Source organism: Somniosus microcephalus, chromosome 8 (genome assembly GCF_052327205.1).
Source record: "Somniosus microcephalus isolate GS21.2 chromosome 8, FLI_Smic_1.0, whole genome shotgun sequence".
In the NCBI taxonomy this organism is placed as follows: Eukaryota; Metazoa; Chordata; class Chondrichthyes; order Squaliformes; family Somniosidae; genus Somniosus; species Somniosus microcephalus.
Window position 1 is genome coordinate 135346204 of NC_140994.1, and position 27694 is coordinate 135373897.

Consider the following 27694-nt stretch of genomic DNA (forward strand, 5'->3'; position numbering starts at 1 on the left):
TTGCGGGAGCATCATCAGCGCAAGGATTGCAGCAGTTCAAGGAGAAGGCCCACCACTCCTTTCTCCAGGCAACTAGGGATGGGCAATAAATGTGTGCCACCACATCTTGAGACCAAAATTTAAAAAATACTCTGCAACTTTGTAAGAAAGTACATAAATGAATATCAGTTCCTATATCAATCAGGGGAACAGTTATTATTTGGGAGCTGCTATCAATTAGAATAAATCTCAATCCTCTTCAGTTTATATGGATTGTCTGAGATCTCGGACAACACTTGGCTATCAGAAGGCCCAGTGAAATTAATTGTTTGATATCAATTTTCAAGATGCATAGGAAAGGATAGACAGATCCACAACTTTGTAGAAAAAGACCCATAAACTTTTCATAGGATGAAAATTGGGCTTTCACCTACTGAAACTTCTGGGTCAGTCTACATTGCTACTCTCAATGTAAACTCAAATGGACAATCTGCCGAGAGCATGGTTGGTCTGTAGAAACTTCCAGGGTGAGCCTATTTTAATATTCATTGTGACCTCCCACTGAATGTGTCAAGTGTTGGAAGCTTGCATGAGGGGCAGATTTCCCTTTGCTATCTATCATCCCTGCTGGATGTGTTTATTTGTAGATATTGGGCAAGGATTGGATTGGGCTAGACTGTGATGCCCTCCTGTAGTTAAATATCCTGCTGGCATTTATTAACTCAGATCACACGTGAATACTGGCGACTTGGACTAGATAATGGAAGGCAACTGATGTCTGTGCAATTGTATGGCTGCAAGCAGTCAACAACTTCAGGAGAGTTGGAGGGAAGGGTGAATATTGATAGAAAAAGAGAAAAAAATACAAGCATAGAAAATGCTATTTAAATGAGAATCTATCAATTAGTGTCGCAACATCTCACTCAGTAATATGTACATAATGATTCTATACTCTATATAATTTGCCTTCTTAAATTTAATTTAACAAATCAATTTTTCTGTTAAATATATCATAGTTACCATATAGTTGGTCCATATCTTCTAACATTGCACCCAAGTATTTAATAGTTTCCTCAAGTATTTTCTGGTGTTCAGCCATGCAATAATTACTCGTTGGATCCTTGTGCATCTAATTCAACAAATAAATACAAATAAATACCACCAAAAACAATGGGTCCAATCATTTTGACTAATGATCATCAATATTATGAATTTAGTGAGAAAAGTGAAATCCTGAATATTATAAACGAGATAGAGGAGAGATTCTCAAATTCTCAACTGTACATCTGTGAGCCAGACTGAAAACCGTATCATCCAAGTAAAAATGACCTGATTTAATTCAACCATTATTTTAAATAGTTAAACTTCACATTATAAATGCCATATTGAGTTATTTTATTCGATTTGCCACTCAGAATAAGGATCTTTATTAACAGAGCATTCAGACTTCACATGTTTACTGTAATAGGAAACTGCAAGTGATTTGCACCAATCAGAATTTGATTATAAACCGGGTGTGAAGGCCCAAACTGACTCTAAAGCAGAGTGGAGTGAGACTACCTCCTCTACTGCTTAGTAAGGATGCTGTGAATGGTATTCCAGGATATCTGTGTTGCAGCCATTGTTACTGACGACAAATATAAATGAACTGGACTAAAGAATGGTAAGAACAATATTGAAATTTATGGATGAAATCAAATTGAGGAATATGGCATATTGTGATGAGACCTGTAAAGGCTGTAGGAGGACATAGATAGGATAATTAGAATGGCCAGAAAGTTATTAGATCTAGTTCAGTGTAGAGAAATGTGAAGTAATGCATTTTGGAAGCAAGTAGGGAAAGGAAGTACACTTTAAATGGTAAGAATGTAAATTGATTATAGGAGCATTGGGACCTTGCTGTGCAGATGCACAGAATACTAAATGTAGTTGTGGAAATAGACAATTACATCAAAAGATATTTTGGATGAGATATTAAACCGAGGCCCCATTTGCCCTCTCAGGTGGATGTAAAAGATCCCATGGCACTATTTCGAAGAAGAGCAGTGGAGTTATTCCCGGTGTCCTGGCCAATATTTATCCTCAATCAACATCACTAAAACTGATTATCTGGTCATTATCACGTTGCTGTTTGTGGGACCTTGCTGTGTGCAAATTGGCTGCCACGTTTCCTATATTACAGCAATGACTACACTTCAACAATAAATACTTCATTGGCTGTAAAGCGTTTTGGGACATCGGATGGTCATGAAAGGCGCTATATAAATGAAAGTCTTTCTTTCCTTTGTATTTTGAGGCTTATAATACAAAAACAGGGAGGCAATGTTGAACTTGCACGATAAAGAACTTACATTTACATCATGCCTTTCACATCCTCAGGGCAACCCAAAATACTTCATAGCCAATAAACTACCTTTGAAGTATTGTCACTGTTGTTATGTAAACATATGTGGCAGCCAATCTGTGCACAAAGCACCACAAATAGTAAATGAAATAAAAGTCCTGGGCCTAGAAATTGGGTATAGCCCCACTCGGGGTGTTAGAATTGGCGCAGCGCAAAGTTTATAGCCAGACGCAACTTATCGCCACCTGGCGCGATATTGGGTTGCATCGCCCCTAAAGGGGATTGAGGCGTGAATTCAGGCGTTACACGGGACTCCTAAGGCGCTAAACTTCCGGCGCAACCCAATATCGGAGTGGACGGGCGCAGCGCAGGTGCTCTCAATTACCGATGACCACGAGACTTCCAGGCGCCGGCCAGCTCTTAAAGGGGTGGGTCAGTCAGCTTCAGCATCCACACTCTGCGCCTTGTAGGCCTCAGAATCGGCGCAGGCCCTTCTCTGGCGCTAAAAACTTGCACCAGATGGAGAAGGTGAGACAGAGAGCAGAGCGCTTCACCAATGAGGCTCTGGAGCAATTGGTGGCCGCAGTGGAGCGCCGGCGAGATGTTCTCTACCCAGATAATGGCAGGAGGCCGAGTCATAAGGACTACTGATGAGCTTGGAGGGATGTATGCCAGAGGGTCAACTCCAGCAGCATGGTGACCAGGAGCCCTGTCCAATGCAGAAAGAAATTCAACGACCTCACTCGGGTCGTGAGGGTGGGTGTTGTTTCTGCAAACTTCTGCATCCCTTCATTTGCACCTGACTTTATGGCTACAGGGTGGCCTGTGCCCCATTGGCATCTGCCAGCAAGCACCCATGGCCCTTTCTGGGCACACACATGCACATTTGACTCAAGGCGTCATGTAAGGGCTCTTGCACCATGGGGGGCATGAGATGATCACTCAGGGCATCATGTAAGGGCTCTTCCACCATGGGGGGCATGAGATGATCACTCAGGGTATCAGGTAACATAACTTCCCCTCCTTTCCCCTGCAGCCCAAGCTGGCGAGGATTGGCAAAGACCAGCTTCGCACCGGTGGAGGACCTCCACAAGTGGTCACTCTCACGGATCTCGAGGAGAGAGTCCACCAGATTCTTGGAGGACGTCTGAGTGGTCCTGTAACCACTGCAGCTGCCAACCCCATTGTCGACAGCGATGGTAAGGTTCTCACCTTTTACAACTGTCTCCTTCCACTTGTTCCCCCCGCCAGCATGCTTTCTCACTGTGGACCCATGTCATAGCCTTGCCACAAAATCTGGCATCCCTTGCTGCCAAGCTGTCCTTTTGCCAAAGCCACTCTTCCACCTCCCTGCTTTCAGATGCTGCATCACCAGCTCGGGAGCCGGGCCCTCAAGCTGCCAGTGCCAGTGCCTCCAAAGGCTCAATGAGAAAAGTACTGTCCAACAGAAGGTCAGCAACTCTCTCCAGCAACGATCAGAATGGCCAGCCCAAATGGCTGCAGCTGTTAGACTATTGCTGTCCCCTTTAAAGAGCGCCCCCCGAGTCCGAGAAGGGCCTGGGAACGCTCCATCCAACTGTCACTAATAGCGCCAGGCGGAAAGGTTGCGGGCGCCACCGAATATCCGGTCCGGGGCGCAAAAAAGGCGTTGCACACTGAAATGATGTCATGATGTGCCTGCACCCGTGGGCGCGCGCAAAGAATTAGCGCCGGCGCTAAAAGGATACTCAATATGGGAGGTGGCGCTATATTCACTGCGCCCACCCGAAAATTGGGTAACGCCCCAATTCTCGGGCTCTTTAGGCGCTAATCGCTGGCGCTACCAACCGAATTTCTAGGCCCTGTTATTCTGTGTTGGTGGTGGCATGAATGTTGGCCAGGAAACCAGAAGAATTCCATGCTCCTCTTTGAAAGTCTAACATATGGAATATTTAATGTCCAAGCAGACCACCTCTTCTGAAAGACAGCAGCTCTGACAATGCTGCACTCCATCAGAACTACACTGAAATATAAACCTAGATTAACTGCTGAAGTCCTAGATTGAAGTCGTTCAACCCACAACCTTCTGACTCAAAGGTGAAAGTGCAACTACCTAGCCAAGCTGGCAGTAATAATATCTTAGTTAAGCCACAATTGGAGCGTTACATACAGTTGTGGGTATGCCATTGATAAGAAATATATAAAAGTACTGGAAAAGGCAGTGTAGATTCATTAAAGTGTTTCCAGGGATGAAGAATTACAGTTATGCAGAGAGACTTCAGAAATTAGGACTTTTTCACTGAAGCTCAAAAGGTTGATGGGTGACTTGATAAAATTCTTTAAGATTATGAAGGGTTATAGTATGGAAAATAGTGTTGAATTGTTTCCATTGGTCTTTGAGATGATAAAATGGTTAGAATAGGGAATGTTTTGCCACAAACTATAGCTTAATCAGAGATAATAAATACTTTTACAAGAGACTTCGATAGTTACTTCAAAAAGTAATATTAAGGGGTATGTGACAGATGGAGCATCCGCGAAGATGAGATCTTCACGGATAGCAAGTTTAACGAGGTGGTCACACCACAGATAAAGAGTGCACAGGCAGACAGGAAATGGGTGACCGCCAGACAGAGTAAAAGAACTAGGAAGGTAGTGCAGGAGTCCCCTGGGTCCATCTCCCTCTCCAACAGATTTTACGTTTTGGACACTGATGGGGAGATGGTTTCTCAGGGGAATGCAGCAAGAGCCAAGTCCGTGGCACTACGAGTGGCTCAGCTGCACAGGAGGGGAGGAAAAAGAGTGGGAGAGCAATAGTGATAGAGGATTCTATTGTAAGAGGAACAGATAGATGTTTCTGTGGCCGCAGACGTGACTCCAGGATGGTATGTTGCCTCCCTGGTGCCAGGGTCAAGGATGTCACTGAACAGCTGCAGGGCATTCTGAAGGGGGAGGGCAAACAGTCAGAGGTCGTGGTTCAGATTGGTACCAATGACATAGGTAGAAAGAGGGATGAGGTCCTGCAACAAGATTTTAGGGAGCTAGGTAGCAGATTAAAAAGCAGGACCTCAAAGGTTGTAATCTCTGGATTACTCCCAGTGCCACGTGCTAGTGAGTATAGGAAAAGGAGGACAGAGCAGATGAATGCGTGGCTAAAGGGTTGGTGCAGGAGGGAGGGCTTTAGTTTCCTGGATCACTGGGTCTGCTTCTGGGGAAGGTGGGACTTGTACAAGTTGGACGAGTTGCACGTGAACCAGAATGGGACCAACATCCTTGCGGGGAGGTTTGCTAGTACTGTTGGGGGGGGGGTTGGTTTAAACTAACTTCGCAGAGGAATGGGATACAGAGTGGAGCTATAGTAGGGGGTGCTGCACAGCCAAATACAGAGGAAAAAACAAGTCAGCCTGGAAGGCAGATCAAATATGTAATGGCACAAGGGAGTCGGGCAAGGCTGGATGGCATTTATTTTAATGCAAGGAGTCTTGCAAGTAAGGCAGATGAATTGAAGCTGTTGATGAACACATGCGAGTATGATATTGTTGCTATCACAGAGACATGGCTGAGGGAGGGGCAGGACTGGCAGCTCAATATTCCAGGGTATAGGATCTTCAGGTGAGACAGAGGGGGGTGTAAAAGAGGAGGGGGTGTCGCAATATTAATCAAGGAGTCAATTACTGCTGTAAGGAGGGATGATATCTTAGCAGGTTCCTCTAATGAGGCCATATGGGTAGAACTTAAAAACAAATAGGGGGCAAGCACTTTGCTGGGAGTGTACTATAGGCCCCCAAACAGTCAGGGGGAGATAGAGGAACAGATATGTAGGCAAATCTCAGAGAAGTGTAGAAATAATAGGGTAATAATAGTAGGGGATTTCAACTTCCCCAATATTAACTGGGATAGTCAGAGTGTGAAAGGCTTAGAGGGTGCAGAATTCTTAAAGTGCATCCAGGAGAGCTTTTTGAGCCAGCATGTAGAAAGCCCAACAAGAGAGGGGTCGTTACTGGACCTAATTCTAGGGAATGTGTTTTATAAGTATATTAAGGGCAAGAGGATAACTAGGGAAAGAGTAGGGCCCATTAGGGACCAAAGTGGCAAACTGTGTGTAGAGCCAAAGGATGTAGGTGGGGTTTTAAATGAATTTCTTGCATCTGTGTTCACTATGGAGAAGAACGATGTGGACATAGAAATTGGGCAGGGGGGCTGTGATATACTTGAACATATTAGCATCGAGAGGGAGGAGGTACTAGCAGTTTTAGCAGGCTTAATGTGGATAAATCCCCAGGCCCGGACGAGATGTATCCCAGGCTACTATGTGAGGGAAAGGAGGAGATTGCAGTGGCTCTGACACAAATTTTCAGAACCTCTCTGGCCACAGGGGATGTGCCAGAGGACTGGAGAACAGCTAACGTAGTACCATTATTCAAGGAGGGTAGTAGGGATAAACCAGGGAATTAAAGGCCGGTGAGCCTAACATCAGTGGTAGGGAAATTATTGGAAAAGATTCTGATGGGCAGAATTGGTCTCCACTTGGAGAGGCAGGGATTAATTAGGGATAGCCAGCATGGCTTTGTCAAGGGAAGATCATGTCTGACCAATTGGATTGAATTTTTCGAGGGGGTGACTAGGTGTGTTGATGAGGGTAGTGCAGTGGATGTGGTTTACATGGATTTCAGTAAGGCTTTTGATAAAGTCCCGCATAGGAGACTGGTCAGGAAGGTAAGAGCCCATGGGATCCAAGGTGCCTTGGCACATTGGATCCAAAACTGGCTTAGTGGCAGAAGGCAGAGGGTGATGGTGGAAGGTTGTTTTTGTGACTGGAAGACTGTGTCCAGTGGGGTACCGCAGGGATCGGTGCTGGGTCCCTTGCTGTTTGTGGTCTACATTAATGATTTGGATGTGAATGTAAAAGGTATGATCAGTAAGTTCGCAGATGACATGAAAATTGGTGGGGTGCTCAATAGCGAGGCGGGAAGCCTCAGGCTACAGGACGATATAGATGGGTTGGTCAGATGGGCGGAACAGTGGCAAATGGAATTTAACCCTGAAAAGTGTGAGGTGATGCATTTTGGATGGACTAACAAGGCAAGGGCATACACAATGAATGGTAAGACCCTAGGAAAGACAGAGGATCAGAGGGACCTTGGTGTGCATGTACATAGATCCCTGAAGGCAGCACAACAGGTGGATAAGGTGGTTAAAAAGGCATAAGGGATACTTGCCTTCATTAGCCGAGGCATAGAATATAAGAGCAGGGAGGTTATGATGGAGCTGTACAAAACGCTGGTAAGGCCACAGCTAGAGTACTGTGTGCAGTTCTGGTCACCACACTATAGGAAGGATGTGATTGCTTTGGAGAGGGTGCAGAGGAGATTTACCAGGATGTTACCTGGGCTGGAGCGCTTCAGCTATGAAGAAAGACTGGACAGGCTGGGGTTGTTTTCCTTGGAGCAGAGAAGGCTGAGGGCGGACCTGCCTGATTGAGGTATACAAAATTATGAGGGGCATAGATAGGGTGGATAGAAAGGAACTTTTCTCCTTAGTAGAGGGGTCAATAACAAGGAGGCATAGATTCAAGGTAAGGGGCAGGAGGTTTAGAGGGGATTTGAGGAAAAACTTTTTCACCCAGAGGGTGGTTGGAATCTGGAACTCACTGCCTGAAAGGGTGGTAGAGGCAGGAACCCTCACAACATTCAAGAAGCATTTGGATGAGCACTTGAAATGCCATAGCATACAAGGCTACGGACCAAATGCTGGAAAATGGGATTAGATTAGATAGGGCTTGATGGCCGGCGCGGACGCGATGGGCCGAAGGGCCTCTTTCTGTGCTGTATAACTCTATGACTCTATGACCATCGCTCCTCCAGAGATGTCAGTCTATTCTGAACACTCACCATGTTTTCAACACTCTGGCGACTTAGCTCCTCCATGGCCGTAGCCATCCTCTCCTCTACTGTAGCCATCCTTTCCACGGAGGTTGCCATCCTTTCCGTGGTGATGCGTTCATGCGCCAATGACTCCACAAAGGCTCTGCTCATGTTCGCTATGGACTCCTCCATTCGCTCCACACTCGCAGCGACCCTGGAGACAAAACCTGCCAGAGACTCCTGCATCTGTGCATGGAGATCCATCACCTCTTCTCTTGTGGATGGACCCAGAGGCAGAGGGTCGACATGCCGCTGAGCTGAGCTGGCAGAGTCCTGCACCCTCCGACGAGGACTCTCCACTGCTGTCCCTGTCTCCACAATCTGCTGATGCTCACTTGTGAGCTGTGAAGCACCAGGTGACAACACTACTCTATGTCCCGAAGGTCCCCCCGAGGTGTGAGTGTCTGCGCTGGTGCTGGGTGCGCTTACTTCTGCTGACGCTGCGCCCTCAGAGGTTGGAGCTTCCTCTGAGGAGTCTGGCTGCTCAGCCTCTTCCTCCTCCACAGTGGGGACGGGGACTCTGGATGGTCCTGTGGGGGAGTAGAGGAAAGAGTTAGAGATGTGATGCCAACTTTACATGCACATTGGGTTTTGCAGATGTTCATAAGTCCAAATGATGTAGCTTCAGAACCATAACAGTGACTCATGCTATGTCAATGAGAGAGATGGAAAACTATTCTGTCACCAGCTTGCGGGACTGCCCCTGTCTCTCCTTCCCCAGCTTCCGCAGCCACATCAGCCCCGACAATTTCCAGCACTCCTTCCTCCCAGGGGGTCAGGTGGGCTATTGAGGGTGGGCCTCCTCCAGTCCTGGCTTGCTCTCTGTTGTTGTGAGCTCTCTTTTCCTGCAATGAGGGAGACAAGTGGAGTTTGAGTGAGAATGAAGGAGTGAATGTAGAGATTGCATAGCATAGATACTTAGAGGGAGACAAAGATGGTGTGAGGCTGCAAGACCAAGGCCCTCCCTGTGTGTTGTCAGTTGTGTTCAAAGCATCAGTGTGTGAGGGCTGCATGGTGGAGTAGTTACGTGAATGTGAGCATAGAGAGAGAGGGAATGGGTAAGGGTGCATGAATGTGACTGTGAAGTGGGATGTGGAGGAAGAGAGTGCTAAAGCTGAGTGCTGGTGGGGAAAGGCAATGGGGATCAGTTTGAGGGTGATGGAAACTTCATACTTACTTTTCCTGTACGGTGAAGGTCATGGAATCGTTTCCGACACTGTATCCAGGTTCTTCTGGTGACTCCCAGCAAGTTGACATCTGCTGTCATCTGCATCCATGCAGCCTTGGTCTCAGTGGGAGGCCTCTTCCTCCCTGACCTAGGGAAGAGGACCTCCCTGTGGGCCCTGACCCCATCCAATAATGCCTGCAGTGAAGCCTCGTCGAATTTGGAGGCAGCTCGGGGTCTGGCACTGGCCACAGCTGCTGCAGGCTCCTCTGCCATCCTGTATGGTTCGTTTGGAAGCTTGCAGAGGAAGCAATGCTTGCTGTGGACCTTAAAAGCACCACGAATTATGACATCATACTCTGCGACTTTCTGACTGGAAATAGTCAATTAGCAAGGGTTCCCACACGCTGGAAATGAATTGGCCAATTGAGGGAAAATTGCATCAATCTGGCAGACCCATTTACATTCGTGTGGGAACCCCGACATTTGGGGAACCCAACAATTCCCCACACCTGCAGGAAAATCGGCCCCATAGAGTTATACAGCACAGAAAGAGGCCCTTTGGCCCATCATGTCCACGCCGGCCATCAAGCCCTATCTATTCTAATCCCATTTTCCAGCACTTGGTCCGTAGCCTTGTATGCTATGGCATTTCAAGTACTCACCCAAATGCTTCTTGAATGTTGTGAGGGTTCCTGCCTCTACCACCCTTTCAAGCAGTGAGTTCCAGATTCCAACCACCCTCTGGGTGAAAAAGTTTTTCCTCAAATCCCCTCTATACCTCCTGCCCCTTACCTTGAAACTATGCCCCCTGGTTATTGACCCCTCTACTAAGGGGAAAAGTTCCATTCTATCCTGTCTATGCCCCTCATAATTTTGTACACCTCAATCAGGTCCCCCCTCAGCCTTCTCTGCTCTAAGGAAAACAACCCCAGCCTGTCCAGTCTCTCTTCATAGCTGAAGCGCTCCAGCCCAGGTAGCATCCTGGTGAATCTCCTCTGCACCTAAAAGAATTTAGGGAGCTAGGTGAAGGATTAAAGAGCAGGACCTCAAGGGTTGTAATCTCTGGATTACTCCCGGTGCCACGTGCTAGTAAGTATAGGAATAGGAAGATAGAACAGATGAATGCGTGGCTAAAGGGATGGTGCAGGGGGGAGGGCTTTAGTTTCCTGGATCACTGGGTCTGCTTCTGGGAAAGGTGGGACTTGTACAAGTCGGACGGTTTACACCTGAACCAGAGGGGAACCAATATCCTTGCGGGGAGGTTTGCTAGCACTGCTGGGGGTGGTTTAAACTAACTTGGCAGGGGGATGGGGTACAGAGTGGAGCTATAGTAGGGGGTGATTTACAGCCAAATACAGAGGGAAAAACAAGTCAGCTGGGAAGGCAGAGCAAATATGTGAAGGCAAAAGGGAATATGGCAAGGCTGGAAGGCATTTATTTTAATGCAAGGAGTCTTGCAAATAAGGTGGATGAACTGAAGTTGTTGTTGAACACATGGGAGTACGATATTGTTGCTATCACAGAGACATGGTTGAGGGAGGGTCAGGACTGGCAGCTCAATATTCCGGGGTATAGAATCTTCAGGCGAGACAGAGGGGGGTGTAAAAGGGGAGGGGGTGTTGCAATATTAATTAAGGAGTCAATTACTGCTGTAAGGAGGGATGATATATTAGCGGGTTCCTCTAATGAGGCCATATGGGTAGAACTTAAAAACAAAAAGGGGGCAAGCACTTTGCTGGGAGTGTACTATAGGCCCCCAAACAGTCAGGGGGAGATAGAGGAACAGATATGTAGGCAAATCTCAGAAAAGTGCGAAAATAATAGGGTAATAATAGTGGGGGATTTCAACTTCCCCAATATAAATTGGGATAGTCAGAGTGTGAAAGGCTTAGAGGGTGCAGAATTCTTAAAGTGCATCCAGGAGAGCTTTTTGAGCCAACATGTAGAAAGTCCTACAAGAGAGGGGGCGGTACTGGACCTAATTCTGGGGAATGTAACCGGGCAAGTGGTGGAAGTGTCAGTAGGAGAGCATTTTGGCGACAGTGACCACAATTCGGTGAGATTTAAGGTGGTCATGGAAAAAGACAAAGACGGCCCGGAAATAAGGGTTCTAAATTGGGGGAAGGCCGATTTTAATATGATAAGGCAGGATCTGGCCAAATTGGACTGGGAGCAGCTACTTCTAGGAAAATCCACATCAAAACAGAAGGGAAATAGAGAGAGTACAACGCCAACATGTTCCTGTAAAGGTCAAGGGTGGGACCAGCAAGCAAAGGGAACCTTGGATGACAAGGGATATACAAAAATGCATTAGAAATAAAAGGGGGGCTTTTGGCAGTTACAAAAGACTAAAGACGGAAGAAGCCCTAGAGGAGTATAAAAAATGCAGGGGCATACTTAAAAAAGAAATTAGGAGGGCGAGGAGGGGCCATGAAATAACACTGGCGAGCAAAATAAAGGAAAATCCTAAGATGTTTTATAAGTATATTAAGGGCAAGAGGATAACCAGGGAAAGGGTAGGGCCCATTAGGGATCAAAGTGGCAATCTGTGTGTAGAGCCAGATGATGTAGGCGGGGTTTTAAATGAATTTTTTGCATCTGTGTTCACTATGGAGAAAGACGATGCAGACATAGAAATCGGGCAAGGGGGCTGTGACATACTTGAACATATTAGCATCGAGAGGGAGGAGGTGCTAGCGGTTTTAGCAGGCCAAAAAGTGGATAAATCCCCAGGCCCGGACGAGATGTATCCCAGGCTGCTGTGGGAGGCAAAGGAGGAGATTGCAGGGGCTCTGACACAAATTTTCAGAACCTCTCTGGCCACAGGGGATGTACCAGAGGACTGGAGAACAGCTAACATAGTACCATTATTCAAGAAGGGTAGCAGGGATAAACCAGGGAATTACAGGCCAGTGAGCCTAACATCTGTGGTAGGGAAATTATTGGAAAAAATTCTGAGGGACAAAATTAGTCTCCACTTGGAGAGGCAAGGATTAATCGGGGATAGTCAGCATGGCTTTGTCAAGGGTAAATCATGTCTGACAAATCTGATTGAATTTTTCGAGGGGGTGACTTGGGGGGTGGATGAGGGAAATGCTGTGGATGTGGTTTACATGGACTTCAGTAAAGCTTTTGACAAAGTCCCGCATAGGAGACTGGTCAAGAAGGTAAGAGCCCATGGGATCCAGGGTGCCTTGGCGCGTTGGATCCTAAACTGGCTGAGTGGCAGGAGGCAGAGGGTGATGGTCGAAGGTTGCTTTTGTGACTGGAAGCCTGTGTCCAGTGGGGTGCCTCAGGGATCGGTGCTGGGTCCCTTGTTGTTTGTGATCTACATAAATGATTTGGATGAGAATGTAAAAGGTATGATCAGTAAGTTCGCAGATGACATGAAAATTGGTGGGGTGGTAAATTGTGAGGAGGAAAGCCTCAGGCTACAGGACGATATAAACGGGTTGGTCAGATGGGCGGAAAAGTGGCAAATGGAATTTAACCCTGAAAAGTGCGAGGTGGTGCATTTTGGACGGACAAATAAGGCAAGGGAATACACAATGAGTGGTAGGACCCTAGGAAGTACAGAGGGTCAGAGGGACCTTGGTGTACATGTACATAGATCCCTGAAGGCAGCGGAACAGGTAGATAAGGTGGTTAAAAAGGCATATGGGATACTTGCCTTCATTAGCCGAGGCATAGAATATAAGAGCAGGGAGGTTATGATGGAGCTGTACAAAACGCTGGTGAGGCCACAGCTGGAGTACTGTGTGCAGTTCTGGTCGCCTCACTATAGGAAGGATGTGATTGCTTTGGAGAGGGTGCAGAGAAGATTCACCAGGATGCTACCTGGGATGGAGTGCCTCAGCTATGAAGAGAGGCTGGACAGGCTGGGGTTGTTTTCCTTGGAGCAAAGAAGGCTGAGGGGGGACCTGATTGAGGTGTACAAAATGATGAGGGGCATAGATAGGGTAGATAAAGAGGAACTTTTCCCCTTAGTAGGGGGGTCAATAACAAGGGGGCATAGATTCAGGGTAAGGGGCAGGAGATTTAGAGGGGATTTGAGGAGGAACATTTTCACCCAGAGGGTGGTTAGAATGTGGAACTCAATGCCTGAAAGGGTGGTAGAGGCAGGAACCCTCACAACATTCAAGAAGCATTTGGATGAGCACTTGAAATGCCATTGCATACAAGGCTATGGACCAAATGCTGGAAAATGGGATTAGACTGGACAGGGATGGATGGGCGGCGCAGACACGATGGGCCGAAGGGCCTCTTTCTGTGCTGTAAAACTCTATGACTAACTCTTTGACCCTCTCCAATGCAATCACATCCTTCCTATAGTGTGGCAACCAGAACTGCGCACAGTATTCCAGCTGTGGCCTAACTAGCATTTGTACAGCTCCATCCTAACGTAGCTGCACTTTGCAGCCTTCCAGACTCAATATCGAGTTCAACAATTTCAGATCATAACCTCGGCCCCTATTACATTTTTACTTATATTTTTTTCCACCCCTTTGTTTTGGGTCTTACCTTCCGCCACCCCCCCCTCCTTTTTTTTCCTCTCTCCCACATGGCAGCTCTGTCTCATCCTGCCAGTACACTTCACACCTAATCTCAGCCGTCTTTTGTCTCCACTTGTCCTATTACCATTTCGTCTGGTTTTGAATACCTCTTAATGTCTCTTTTACTTCTTTTGTTCTATCGCAGCCCTGCCTTCGATCTATTTTATTTCCTTTCCAGTTTTGAAAAAGGGTTTCGACCCAAAACGTCAACTCTAATTTCTCTCCACGGATGTTGCCTGGCCTGCTGAGTTTTTCCAGCATTTTCTGTTGTTATTTCGGATTTCCAGCATCTGCAGTATTTTGCTATCGTCAATCATAACCTCCCTGCTCTTATATTCTATGCCTCGGCTAATGAAGGCAAGTATCCATATGCCTTTTTAACCACCTTATCTACCTGTCCTGCTGCCTTAAGGGATCTATGTACATGTACACCAAGGTCCCTCTTATCCTCTGTCCTTCCTAGGGTCCTACCATTCATTGTGTGTTCCCTTGCCTTGTTAGTCCTCCCAAAATGCATCACCTCACACTTTTCAGGGTTAAATTCCATTTGCCACTGTTCTGCCCATCTGACCAACCCGTCTATATCGTCCTGTAGCCTGAGGCTTCCCTCCTCGCTATTTACCACTCCACCAATTTTCATGTCATCTGTGAACTTACTGATCATACCTCCTACATTTATATCTAAATCATTAATGTACACTACAAACAGCAAAGGGCCCAGCACCGATCCCTGCGGTATACCACTGGACACAAGCTTCCAGTCACAAAAACAACCTTCGACCATCACCCTCTGCCTCCTGCCACTAAGCCAATTTTGGATCCAATGTGCCAAATTGCCCTGGATCCCATGAGCTCTTGCCTTCTTGACCAGTCTCCCATGCGGGACTTTGTCAAAAGCCTTACTGAAGTCCATGTAGACTACATCAACTGCACTACCCTCATCCACACACCTAGTCACCCCCTCAAAAAATTCAATCAAATTGGTTAAACATGACCTCCCCCTGACAAAGCTATGCTGACTATCCTTGATTAATCCTTGCCTCTCCAAGTGGAGACTATTTCTGTCCCTCAGAATTTTTTCCAATAATTTCCCTACCACTGATGTTAGGCTCACTGGCCTGTAATTCCCTGGTATATCCTTACTACCCTTCTTGAACAATGGTACTACATTAGCTGTCCTCCTGTCCTCTGGCAACTCCCCTGTGGCCAGAGAGGTTCTGAAAATTTGTGCCAGAGCCCCTGCAATCTCCTCCCTTGCCTCACATAGCAGCCTGGGATACATCTTGTCTGGGCCTAGCGATTTATCCACTTTTAAGCCCGCTAAAACTGCTAGTACCTCCTCCCTCTCAATACTAATTTGTTCAACTATATCACGATCCTCCTGCCTGATTTCTATGCCTACATTGTCCTTCTCCATAGTGATTGATGTAAGAAAAAGGAGTCTTACCATCAAGTAACTTTAAAGTAAGCTTTAAGTAACTTATAAACACACTATATACAAGAGAGGTCTTACCATGCCTCTGGTAGAAGCCGATTACAATACTGAACAGTCCAGTATTTATACCAGTCCAACAGGAAGTGACATATGACAGGAAGTGAGGTATGTACACAGTTCATAGTTCATAGTTCACAGTTCACAGGAAGTGATGACATAACTTCCCGGAAGTTATTATTATTATCACATTCTTCCCTCCTGCAGGATTAGGAGGCTGTGGTCTACCTTTTGTTCCGCAGCCACCGAACAAGGAAGAGTCGCACCCATTTGGATTCCCGTCGTAGAGGGTCGCTGGTCCGCTTACATGCGGTTGGCCATTGGTCAGAGTCTGTGTGGCCTGGATTGCCCTGTGAAGGGTCGGGGAGATCATGGCTTCATGTACGAGCCCCAATAGGTTCAAAGTCGGACTGCCTCTGTTCAGAGGGAGGTGCAGAGCTGGTCTGTGGCGGATCAGTACTTTCATGCGCGGTACTGGGAGGGTCGCAACCTTGAGTACGGGGTTCTACCGGCACCAAGCTAGTTGGTGTCCGATCAGGATCCTGGAGAGGGGTACCCGATAGGTCCCAAGAGTTTCCTGGTGAAATGCCATCACCCGATGTCCCACTAGGTCCTGGTGGGCAGGGAGCCAGATCCCGTAATGATACGGTAGATTCTCGGCCGTCGGAATATCGTATGTTTGCATAGGTGGGGTTGGCATCGGTTAGTTCGATCTCGTCTACGAGAGGGTCATTTTTAGACGTCCGAACGTATCTTCGGAGTAATACAGGTCCAGGAGTAGTTAGCCATGACCGGAGTGATGTCCCATGAGATGAGCGACGCTGGAATCCAAAGAACCGCTCATGAGGTGTAGTATTTGTGGCTGTAGAAAGCAGGGACCGTATAGAGTGCAATGCATCCGGAAGCACTGTTTCCCATTGCTGGTCTGGTAGGCCCCGAGATCTTAAAGCGAGACGTACGGAATTCCAGATGATACCGTTATACCTCTCTACCTGCCCATTTCCGATGGGATGGTATGGTGTTGTTTTGCTTGTAGCAATTCCCCGTTCTGAGAGGTAGTCCTTGAGTTCCCTTGACATAAAGGATGGACCCCGATCTGAGTGAATATAAGCCGGCATGCCACAGAGAGAAAATACCTGCTCAAGGCAGCAGATTACTGTGGACGCCAGCATATTGGAGCAGGGGAAGGCAAACGGAAAACGTGAATATTCGTCGATCATGGTGAGCAAATATGTGTTCCGAGTTGAAGAGGGCACTGGGCCCTTAAAATCGATGCTAAGTCATTGCATCGGTTGGGTTGCATGTATGAGTATACCATCTGAGGGGCGGAAGAACTGAGGTTTTAATTCCGCACAAAGCCGGCATTCTGAGCATATTTTCTTCACATCTCCAGTGGAAAAAGGGAGATTCCGTGATCGTACGAAATGTAGCATGCGCGTAACGCCAGGATGCCACAATCCATTGTGGACATCCATGAGAGTAGAGGATGACATAGTGGAGCAGAATGCCCGTGTGAGGGTGTCCGGGGCCACATTCTCCTTGCCAGGCCGATAGAGAATGGTATAACCAAAAGAGGCCAGTTCCATCCTCCAAAGTTGTATTTTATTATTCTTAATTTTGGTTCGTTTTCGATTATCGAGCATGAAGGCGACTGATCGTTGGTCCGTGATCAATGTAAAGTGCTGGCGAGCTAGAAAATGGTTCCACTTCCGTACTGCCTCTATGATGGCTGTGGCTTCTTTCTCAACCGGAGGATAATGTAGCTCGGCACCTTGTAAGGTCCTGGACATAAATGCTACAGGACGACCTTCCTGATTCAGAGTAGCCGAGATCGCCACCTCCGAGGCATCACATTCAACCACGAAAGGGAGATTCTCATCGATGGAGTGAAGAGTTGCTTTCTCCAACTGTTTTTTGAGAAGGTTAAAGGCTGCAACAGCCGCTGTTCCCAGTGGAAATGATCTAGCATGCAGCAAGGGTTGGATTTTGTCCGAAAAATGAGGAATCCATTTAGCGTAGTATGCAAACAGACCGAGAGCCCAACGTAAAGAAGCCGGATTCTTAGGTAACGGGAGCTCTTGGAGCGGGTGAAGTCTTTCTGGGTCTGGCTTAATGATACCATTGCCTACGCAGTAGCCAAGGATGTTGATGGTCGGTTGCGACTCAACAGATTTGGATTCATTCAGGGTCAAATTACGGCGATGGAGGGCATCCCAAAATTTTTGGAGGTTGGCGTCGTGTTCCTGTTGATCGTGACCTGCAATGGTAATGTTATCAAGATAGGGAAAAGTGTCCCTTAGGTTTTCCTGCTTAACCAGGCCATCCATTGCCCGTTGGAAGACGGCCACTCCATTAGTAACCCCGAATGGGAGGCGACGAAATTGGTACAGCCGTCCATTAGCCTCAAAGGCCGTGTACTGCTTATCTGAGACCTTCAAGGGTACCTGATGATAGGCACTTTTTAAATCGTAAGTTGAGAACACTTTGTATTCGGCCAGTTTATTAACCATATCATCAATGCGTGGCAATGGGTAGGCGTCCAAGTCGCTATATTGATTGATGGTTTGCGAATAATCGATGCATAGTCGCTGTTTGTGAGGTTTTAGAGGGTTCTTGACAATGACAACTTGAGCCCGCCAGGGCGACGAACATGGTTCGATGATATCCTCTGCTAGAAGTCGAGAGATTTCAGCCGCAATAAAATATTGGTCTTCCTGATTAAAGCGCCGCGATTTCGTTATTATTGGTTTGCCGAGGCAGAATACTGGCAAATAATGAGGGTTCATCAAGTGAAGCTGCTGACAATGCACAAAACGGTAATTTAGAAGGTATATTAGAAATAGTAAGTCCGGGTTTGGATCCACCGAACTCAATGGTTTCTTATGCTGTTTTTGGAAGTCCAGCCCTAAGAGGAGATCACTACATAAGTCCTTGAGCACCGAAAGTTGGGTGGAGGGATACATACGGCCATGAAGTGTCATATCAACAACACAAAAGCCGGAGATTCTGGTATTAAGTGATGACTGAGCCATCGCAATTGCCTGGTCCGATGGGAAGACATGTAGTTTCAATTTCGCAACAATCTGTTCCTTAATGAAACTATCAGTACTTCCTGAGTCAATTAAGGCATCTAAGGTATGCCCTGTAATTGAAATTTTTGTGGCTGCATGAGACAGGTTCTGTGGGCAAGCAGCTGTAATTGGTGTCGTTGCACAGAGAGTGGCTAAAACTCTTGGTGTGCTTCTTCGGGAGAGAGCTCGAGAGGAAGCTTGATAGGTCCTAGCTGGAGCATCTTGATAGGCCCTAATTGGGGCAGTTCGGTAGGCCTTAGCTGGATTGGCCCTCGTAGAGGCCCTTGATAGGCAAACTTTAGCAAAGTGTCCTTTTTTTTTGCAATAACTGCAGATTGCATTGCGAGCAGGGCAGGTTTTCCTAGGGTGACAAGCATCTCCACAAAAGAAGCATTCCTTCCTAGATTGCCAAGAGGCTGCTAAAGTGGGGTCATCCTCCTCTTCTTCATCAGAATTATCAGAATTAGATTCCCCCATGATAGGGTTCACCCGAGACCGCTTGAATTGTCTGGTTGCAGTTATAGCAGCAGATCGAGATCTGGGCAGCTGATAGAGGTCTGCATTTCTCTTTGCCAAATCCAGAGAACAAGCTAGGTCAAAAGCTTTTTGTAGCTCAAGTGTTTTACCTTCTAGTAGATGCTGGCGTATAAATGGAGAGGCAATCCCGCAGATGAAAGCATCACGAATCATTTCTTCGCGGTACAGCTCAGCTGAGGCTGCCTGAAAGTTACAATCTATGCTGAGCCTGCGAAGTTCTTGCAGGAATTCGTTAATTGATTCCCCTGGCCCTTGTTGGGCTGTGGCCAGTAGATGTCTAGCATAGACCTCATTTGGGGTCTTGGCATACAGTTTCTTAAGTGCCCGAATCACCTCATCGTAATTATCCCATTCATCAACATATTCGAACACTTTTGGGGTCACATAGTTGATAAGTATCCTCAATCTAGTAGGAGCATCCGCTTTACATTCATCCAGAAAATTCTCAAAAGTACGGTACCAATGCTTCCATACCCTGCCAGCTGCTGGTGTATTCGGGTCCAAGTCCAGACGAATAGGTCTAAGGATTCTCTCCAGGATGGGTGGTTCCCTGGATCCTTAACTCCGAGTTTGTCCGAAGGTCTAGTATTTGTGAGTGTAAATACTAAGTTACTTAAATTGATGTAAGAAAAAGGAGTCTTACCATCAAGTAACTTTAAAGTAAGCTTTAAGTAACTTATAAACACACTATATACAAGAGAGGTCTTACCATGCCTCTGGTAGAAGCCTCTTACAATACTGAACAGTCCAGTATTTATACCAGTCCAACAGGAAGTGACATATGACAGGAAGTGAGGTATGTACACAGTTCATAGTTCATAGTTCACAGTTCACAGGAAGTGATGACATAACTTCCCGGACGTTATTATTATTATCACAGTGATCACAGATGCAAAATATTCATTTAAAACCTCATCCACATCTCCCAGAACTACACACAGATTGCCACTTTGGTCCCTAATGGGCCCTACTCTTTCCCTGGTTATCCTCTTGCCCTTAATATACTTATAAAACACCTTGGGATTTTCCTTTATTTTGCTCGCCAGTGTTTATTCATGCCCCCTCTTCGCTCTCCTAATTTATATTTTAAGAATCCCCCTGCACTTTCTATACTCCTCTAGGGCTTCCACTGTTTTTAGTCCTTTGTATCTGCCAAAAGCCTCCCTTTTTTTCCTAATCCATTCTTGCATATCCCTTGACATCCAGGGTTCCCTGGGCTTGTTGGTCCCACCCTTGACCTTTACGGGAACATGTTGGTGTTGTGCTCTCTCTATTTCCTTTCTGAAAGACTCCCACTGCTCTGATGTGGATTTTCCTACAAGTAGCTGATCCCAGTCCACTTTGGCCAGATCCTGCCTTATCATATTAAAATCGGCCTTCCCCCACTTTAGAACCTTTATTTCCGGGCCATCTTTGGCCTTTTCCATGACTACCGTAAATCTGACCGAATTATGGTCACTCACCAAAATGCTCTCCTACCGACACTTCTACCACTTGCCCGGCTACATTCCCTAGAATTAGGTCTAGTACCGCCCCCTCTCTTGTAGGACTTTCTAAATGCTGGCTCAAAAAGCTCTCCTGGATGCACTTTAAGAATTCTGCACCCTCTAAGCCTTTCACACTCTGACTATCCCAGTTAATATTGGGGAAGTTGAAATCCCCTACTATTATTACCCTATTATTTCTACACTTCTCTGAGATTTGCCTACATATCTGTTCCTCTATCTCCCCCTGACTGTTTGGGGGCCTATAGTACACTCCCAGCAAAGTGCTTGCCCCCTATTTGTTTTTAAGTTCTACCCATATGGCCTCATTAGAGGAACCTGCTAAGATATCATCCCTCCTTACAGCAGTAATTGACTCCTTGATTAATATTGCGACACCCCCTCCTCTTTTACACCCCCCTCTGTCTCACCTGAAGATCCTATACCCTGGAATATTGAGCTGCCAGTCCTGCCCCTCCCTCAGCCATGTCTCTGTGATAGCAACAATATCATACTCGCATGTGTTCATCAACACCTTCAATTCATCTGCCTTACTTGCAAGACTCCTTGCATTAAAATAAATGCCATCCAGCCTTGCCCTACTCCCTTGTGCCATTACATATTTGCTCTGCCTTCCAGGCTGACTTGTTTTTTCCTCTGTATTTGGCTGTGCATCACCCCCTACTATAGCTCCACTCTGTATCCCATTCCTCTGCGAAGTTAGTTTAAACCAACCCCCCCCCCAACAGTACTAGCAAACCTCCCCGCAAGGATGTTGGTCCCATTCTGGTTCACGTGCAACTCGTCCAACTTGTACAAGTCCCACCTTCCCCAGAAGCAGACCCAGTGATTCAGGAAACTAAAGCCCTCCCTCCTGCACCAACTCTTTAGCCACACATGCATCTGCTCTGTCCTCCTTTTCCTATACTCACTAGCACGTGGCACTGGGAGTAATCCAGAGATTACAACCTTTGAGGTCCTGCTTTTTAATCTGCTACCTAGCTCCCTAAAATCTTGTTGCAGGACCTCATCCCTCTTTCTACCTATGTCATTGGTACCAATCTGAACCACGACCTCTGACTGTTTGCCCTCCCCCTTCAGAATGCCCTGCAGCTGTTCAGTGACATCCTTGACCCTGGCACCAGGGAGGCAACATACCATCCTGGAGTCACGTCTGCGGCCACAGAAACATCTATCTGTTCCTCTTACAATAGAATCCTCTATCACTATTGCTCTCCCACTCTTTTTCCTCCCCTCCTGTGCAGCTGAGCCACTCGTAGTGCCACGGACTTGGCTCTTGCTGCATTCCCCTGAGAAACCATCTCCCCCAGCAGTATCCAAAACGTAAAATCTGTTGGAGAGGGAGATGGACCCAGGGGACTCCTGCACTACCTTCCTAGTTCTTTTACTCTGTCTGGCGGTCACCCATTTCCTGTCTGCCTGTGCACTCTTTATCTGTGGTGTGACCACCTCGTTAAACTTGCTATCCGTGAAGATCTCATCTTCGCGGATGCTCCATCTGTCACATACCCCTTAATATTACTTTTTGAAGTAACTATCGAAGTCTCTTGTAAAAGTATTTATTATCTCTGATTAAACTATAGTTTGTGGCAAAACATTCCCTATTCTAACCATTTTACCATCTCAAAGACCAATGGAAACAATTCAACACTATTTTCCATACTATAACCTTTCATAATCTTAAAGAATTTTATCAAGTCACCCAGCAACCTTTTGAGCTTCAGTGAAAAAGTCCTAATTTCTGAAGTCTCTCTGCATAACTGTAATTCCTCATCCCTGGAAACACTTTAATGAATCTACACTGCCTTTTCCAGTACTTTTATATACTTCTTATCAATGGCATACCCACAACTGTATGTAACGCTCCAATTGTGGCTTAACTAAGATATTATTACTGCCAGCTTGGCTAGGTGGTTGCACTTTCACCTTTGAGTCAGAAGGTTGTGGGTTGAACGACTTCAATCTAGGACTTCAGCAGTTAATCTAGGCTTATATTTCAGTGTAGTACTGATGGAGTGCAGCTTTGTCAGAGCTGCTGTCATTCAGAAGAGATGGTCTGCTTGGACATTAAATATGGAGATTTGCCTACTTATCTGTTCCTCTATCTCCCCCTGGCTGTTTGCTCGCCAGTGTTATTTCATGGCCCCTCCTTGCTCTCCTAATTTCTTTTTTAAGTATCCCCCTGCACTTTTTATACTCCTCTAGGGCTTCCTCTGTCTTTAGCCCCCCTTTTCTTCCTAATCCATTCTCGTATATCCCTTGACATCCAAGGTTCCCTGGGCTTGTTGGTCCCACCCTTGACCTTTATGGGAACATGTTGCCATTGTACTCTCTCAATTTCCTTTCTGAAAGACTCCCATTGCTCCGATGTGGATTTTCCTTCAAGTAGCTGATCCCAGTCCACATTGGCCAGATCCTGCCGTAGCATATTAAAATCAGCCTTCCCCCAATTTAGAACCTTTATTTTCGGTCCATCCTTGTCCTTTTCCATGACTACCTTAAATCTCACCGAATTATGGTCACTGTCACCAAAGTGCTCACCTATTAACACTTCTACCACTTGCCCGGCCACATTCCCTAGAATTAGGTCCAGTACCGCCCCCTCTCTTGTAGGACTTTCTACATGCTGGCTCAAAAAGCTCTCCTGGATGCACTTTAAGAATTCTGCACCCTCTAAGCCTTTCACACTCTGACTATCCCAGTTAATATTGGGGAAGTTGAAATCCCCCACTATAATTACCCTATTATTTGCACACTTCTCTGAGATTTGCCTACATATCTGTTCCTCTATCTCCCCCTGGCTGTTTGCGGGCCTATAGTACACTATTGAACAGAGAAACCAGACCTTCATGGCAGGCCCTCTGAGTAGGACTGCCATTGTAGAAACGGGTCCCCAAGGCCCCCCTGATGTGCAGCAAGCTGCTCTCAAGCCACTTGCAGGCACTGAGGGGGACGTGACCCATGAGAGGGAGGTTGGTGGCAGACCTCAAGGAAGTGGAGGCTCCTCTCCAAGCGCTCACACTTCCATGCCACTGTACAGCCCTCGGTCAGAGCCCCACCGGAGTCCTCACCCAACGGAGATAGAGGTCTCAACCCCTGCACAGCCGCAGGAGCAGCAGACTGCTGGCGAGCCCTCACAGGCTCGCCACCCCAGAGGACATCCGCCAAAGGTGTCGAGACAGGTGCAGCAGGAAAGTGAGCAAGGGGCCGCCACATCTACTGAAGCCACGGGGGAACCACTATGTAGGAGCATGCATAAGAGGAAAATAAAGCACTAATAGTCACAAGGGTAGTCACTTGGGTGAAATGTGTTTATTTGAAAAATGCCATCAGCTGGTTATTGGAAATAACATTTCTGATGGCAACTTCTGCAGTTGTGGCGTGTGTCATTTTGCGAATGGGGCTGGAGGTCCTCTAATGCCAAGAGGGGAAGGAAAAAAAGGCCTCCCATGCTTCTGGTAGGTGCCTCAGTTGAGGAAGCACTGAGTGAGGGTAGCGAGAGGGGCTTCCACACTGGAGAAGTGTGTGAGGCTCCAACCTTCCACAGCTGTGCCTAAGCCTGGGACAAGTTGCCCCAAGCCTGAAACAACAAGGTCCTGCAATCTACAAATGATGTCTGATTAAATCTCTTCTTTCCTGATTGACCTGCAGCTGATAGTCAGCAATCCGATATTGTTCACGCCAGGTTTCATCAGCGGGGTTCCCACCAGGCGTGTTTAACGTGGGGAAAGGCTGAAAATAGCAAGGGCCCCTTAAAATGGCATTATAGATGCCAATTATTGGTGATTAAGGTGCCTGAAGACCACTCCCGCCTGCTGCGGGCGGGACTGATTCAGGTTGGACAGAAACGCCTGGGTGAAAATCGGACGGGGCGGGGATTCAGGTGGGGAGGGGGGGATCGCGACCCCCTATTTTTGCGATTTCCCCCCCCCACATGCCTGAAAGCCCGCCTGACGGCTCCAGGAAAATCGGTCCCCATGACTCTATGACTAAGTGGAAGAGTGGGATTAGACTAGATGGATCATGTGGAGAAAATATCAGTGCAGTCTGCTTCTGTGCCATTCAATAATTCTACTACATTTTGTAATTAATAATTTCAGGTTAGCTGTGCATCATTTGTTTGACACTTTGATATATTTTCCATTCCAAGGGTAGTTGTACTTGTATACAGAATAGTGTGTCTACACATGGGATAGATTTTTTGACCCAGGCGTGAACTAGTGTGAGAAGTAAGTTATGCAGTTGTAAAACCTACAGATTTGTTTGGAGGTGAGTCATGATCAGACTTGCATGGCCTATTTCATTAACATCAAGGAAGTGAGCACCTGGGGTGTGTAATGCATGTATTAGGTACTCATGACTTCACTTACAACCTTCCTGGGAAGCTGCACTCTACTTTCCTTGCTCATCAATGTATTTGCATGACACAAATCCATGTATTCACTTATTCTGTTGCCTTCACGATAACGCATTGGGCTGAATTTTCTGTGGTGGTAGCGGGGACAATTGGTGGTGGGTTGGGTGATTGATGCGCTATCAATTACTCAAAAGACTGAGGTTAAGCGAGTAACTAACAGGCTTTTATTAACAAGAGAATGAAGGTGTGCCTCGAGTGGTCGACCAGTCCAGAATACAGAGGGACTGTGGAGCAGTCACCTTTATACCTGGACTTGTGGGAGGAGTCAGCCGAGGCATGTACAGACATGTACACAGTGAAATACAAACACCCACACAGGCAGGTATAACAGTGGTTTACCACATTCACCCCTTGTTTAAAAATGAGTCCGGCAGGGTGAAGTGTGTTAAAAGTTTGTGTATTGGAGTCTCTCCGGAGGTCTTGTCTGCCGTTGTGATCGACGTGGCGACGGCAGGGGTAGTGAAGCTTCCGGCGTCGAGTCCCGCGTAGGCTGGGGCACTGGTGTGTAGTCCTCGTGGGTGTCGAGCGGGTCGCGGGGCCCAGGCGTGCCGTCTGCTGGGGTTGGATATTGGATCGTGGGGGGGGGGGGTGGTAGTGGGTAGTGGGTTACTGGGGCCCCCGAGGGTGCGAGGTCTCGTATGGAGACTGTGTCCTCCCGCCCGTCCGGGTACGCAATGTAAACATACTGGGGGTTGGCGTGGAGGAGGTCGACCCTCTCGCCCAGGGGGTCCATTTTATGGGTCCTCACGTGTCTTCTCAGTAGGACCGGCCCTGGGGACGTCAGCCATGGCGGTAGCGATGTCCCCGATGTGGACTTCCTTGGGAAGACAAACATTTTCTCATGAGGGGTGGCGTTAGTGGCAGTGCAGAGCAGTGACCGAATAGAGTGGAGCGCATCGGGGAGCACATCCTGCCAGCGGGAGGTCGGAAGGCCCCTAGACTTTAAGGCTAGCAGGGCGGCCTTCCAAACTGTCGCATTCTCTCTTTCCACCTGTCTGTTCCCCCGGGGGTTGTAACTGGTGGTCCTGCTTGTGGCAATACCCCTAGCGAGCAGGTACTGGCGGAGTTCGTCGCTCATAAACGATGAGCCCCGGTCGCTATGGATATAGCTGGGGAAACCGAACAGGGTGAAGAGGTCGTTCAGACATTTAATGACCGTGGCACTGGTCATGTCCGGGCAGGGGATGGCGAACGGGAAACGGGAGTACTCATCAATAATGTTGAGGAAGTACACAGTGCGGTCGGAGGAGGGGAGAGGCCCTTTAAAATCAACGCTCAGGCGCTCGAAGGGGCGAGTGGCTTTTATCAGGTGAGCCCTGTCTGGTCTATAAAAGTGCGGTTTGCACTCAGCGCAGACTTGGCAGTTCCTGGTCATGGTCCTGACCTCCTCAATGGAGTAAGGCAGGTTGCGGGCCTTGATGAAGTGGAAGAACCTGGTGACCCCCGGGCGGCAGAGGTCATTGTGGAGGGCCCGCAGTCTATCGATCTGCGCGCTGGCGCAGGTGCCACGCGATAGAGCATCCGGGGGTTCATTGAGCTTCCCGGGCCAGTACAAGATCTCGTAATTGTAGGTGGAAAGTTCGATTCTCCACCTCAAGATTTTGTCGTTTTTGATTTTGCCCCTCTGCTTGTTGTTAAACATAAAAGCAACTGAACGCTGGTCAGTGAGCAGGGTAAATCGTTTTCCGGCCAGGTAGTGCCTCCAATGACGCACAGCCTCCACAATAGCCTGGGCCTCCTTCTCAACAGCGGAGTGTCTGGTCTCCGGGCCCTGGAGGGTTCGTGAAAAGAAGGCCACGGGTCTCCCCGCCTGATTAAGGGTAGCGGCCAGGGCAAAGTCGGACGCGTTGCTTTCCACCTGGAAGGGGATGGATTCGTCCACTGCGTGCATGGTGGCTTTGGCAATGTCTTCCTTGATACGGTGGAAGGATATGGGAAAGTGGCCTGCAACGCATTCTGAGTGTGGAGAGGTTGCACCTGGTGCGCGGCGGGCAATTTGGAAGCTGCTGGCTGCGGACTGTGAGTGGGGGGAGGGGTCCACCGTACGCCATCGTAACACTTTTAAGGTGGCACTGAAAATCTAACCCCAGTAGAACGGCAGCGCAGAGGTGGGGCAGGACCAGAAGTTTAAAATTATCGTATACAGTCCCGTCTACTAAGAGTGTCACCACGCAGTAGCCGCCAATGTCCGCCGACTGGGACTCGGAGGCCATAGAAATCCGCTGGTGCGCAGGCAGGACTGGGAGAGAGCAACGCCGCACCGTGTCGGGGTGGATGAAGCTCTCCGTGCTCCCAGAGTCAAAAAGGCAGGTTGTTTCGTGACCATTTACCTTAATGTCCATTGTGGACCGGGCCAGTTGGTGCGGTCTCGCTTGGTCCAGCGTAACGGAGGCCAGCGTAGGGGTCGGTGTGTCGCTGCGGGTATCAGATGAGGCGGTGTTGGGGGCCTGCTGCGTCCCGGCTGGCGTCCAAGATGGCGGCATCCATGATCCCCATGTGGCTGGAGGCGTCCAAAATGGCTGCTGTTCCGGTGGTTCGCACATGGCTGGGGAGGCCCAAGATGGTGGCCCGCACGGCCCACACACGGCGCTGCTGGGGTTCGGGGTGGCTTTGGCCCTGCAGACGCTGGCGTAGTGTCCCTTCTTCCCGCAGCCCGAGCAGATCGCATTTTTCGCCGGGCAGCGCGCTCTGGGGTGTTTGGCCTGGCCACAGAAGTAGCATTTCT

General features: G+C 47.7%; 1 protein-coding gene across 2 annotated transcripts in view; it reads right to left on the minus strand.

Annotated features, from left to right (window-relative positions):
- syce3 (synaptonemal complex central element protein 3) overlaps window positions 1–27694 on the minus strand; it is a 104614-nt gene that overhangs the window by 1392 nt on the left and 75528 nt on the right. For both annotated transcript variants that reach the window (XM_085995151.1, XM_085995147.1), the window contains exon 2: window positions 1000–1108. In XM_085995151.1, the coding sequence (XP_085851277.1) occupies window positions 1000–1108 (109 nt within the window). The remainder of the gene's footprint in view (window positions 1–999; window positions 1109–27694) is intronic.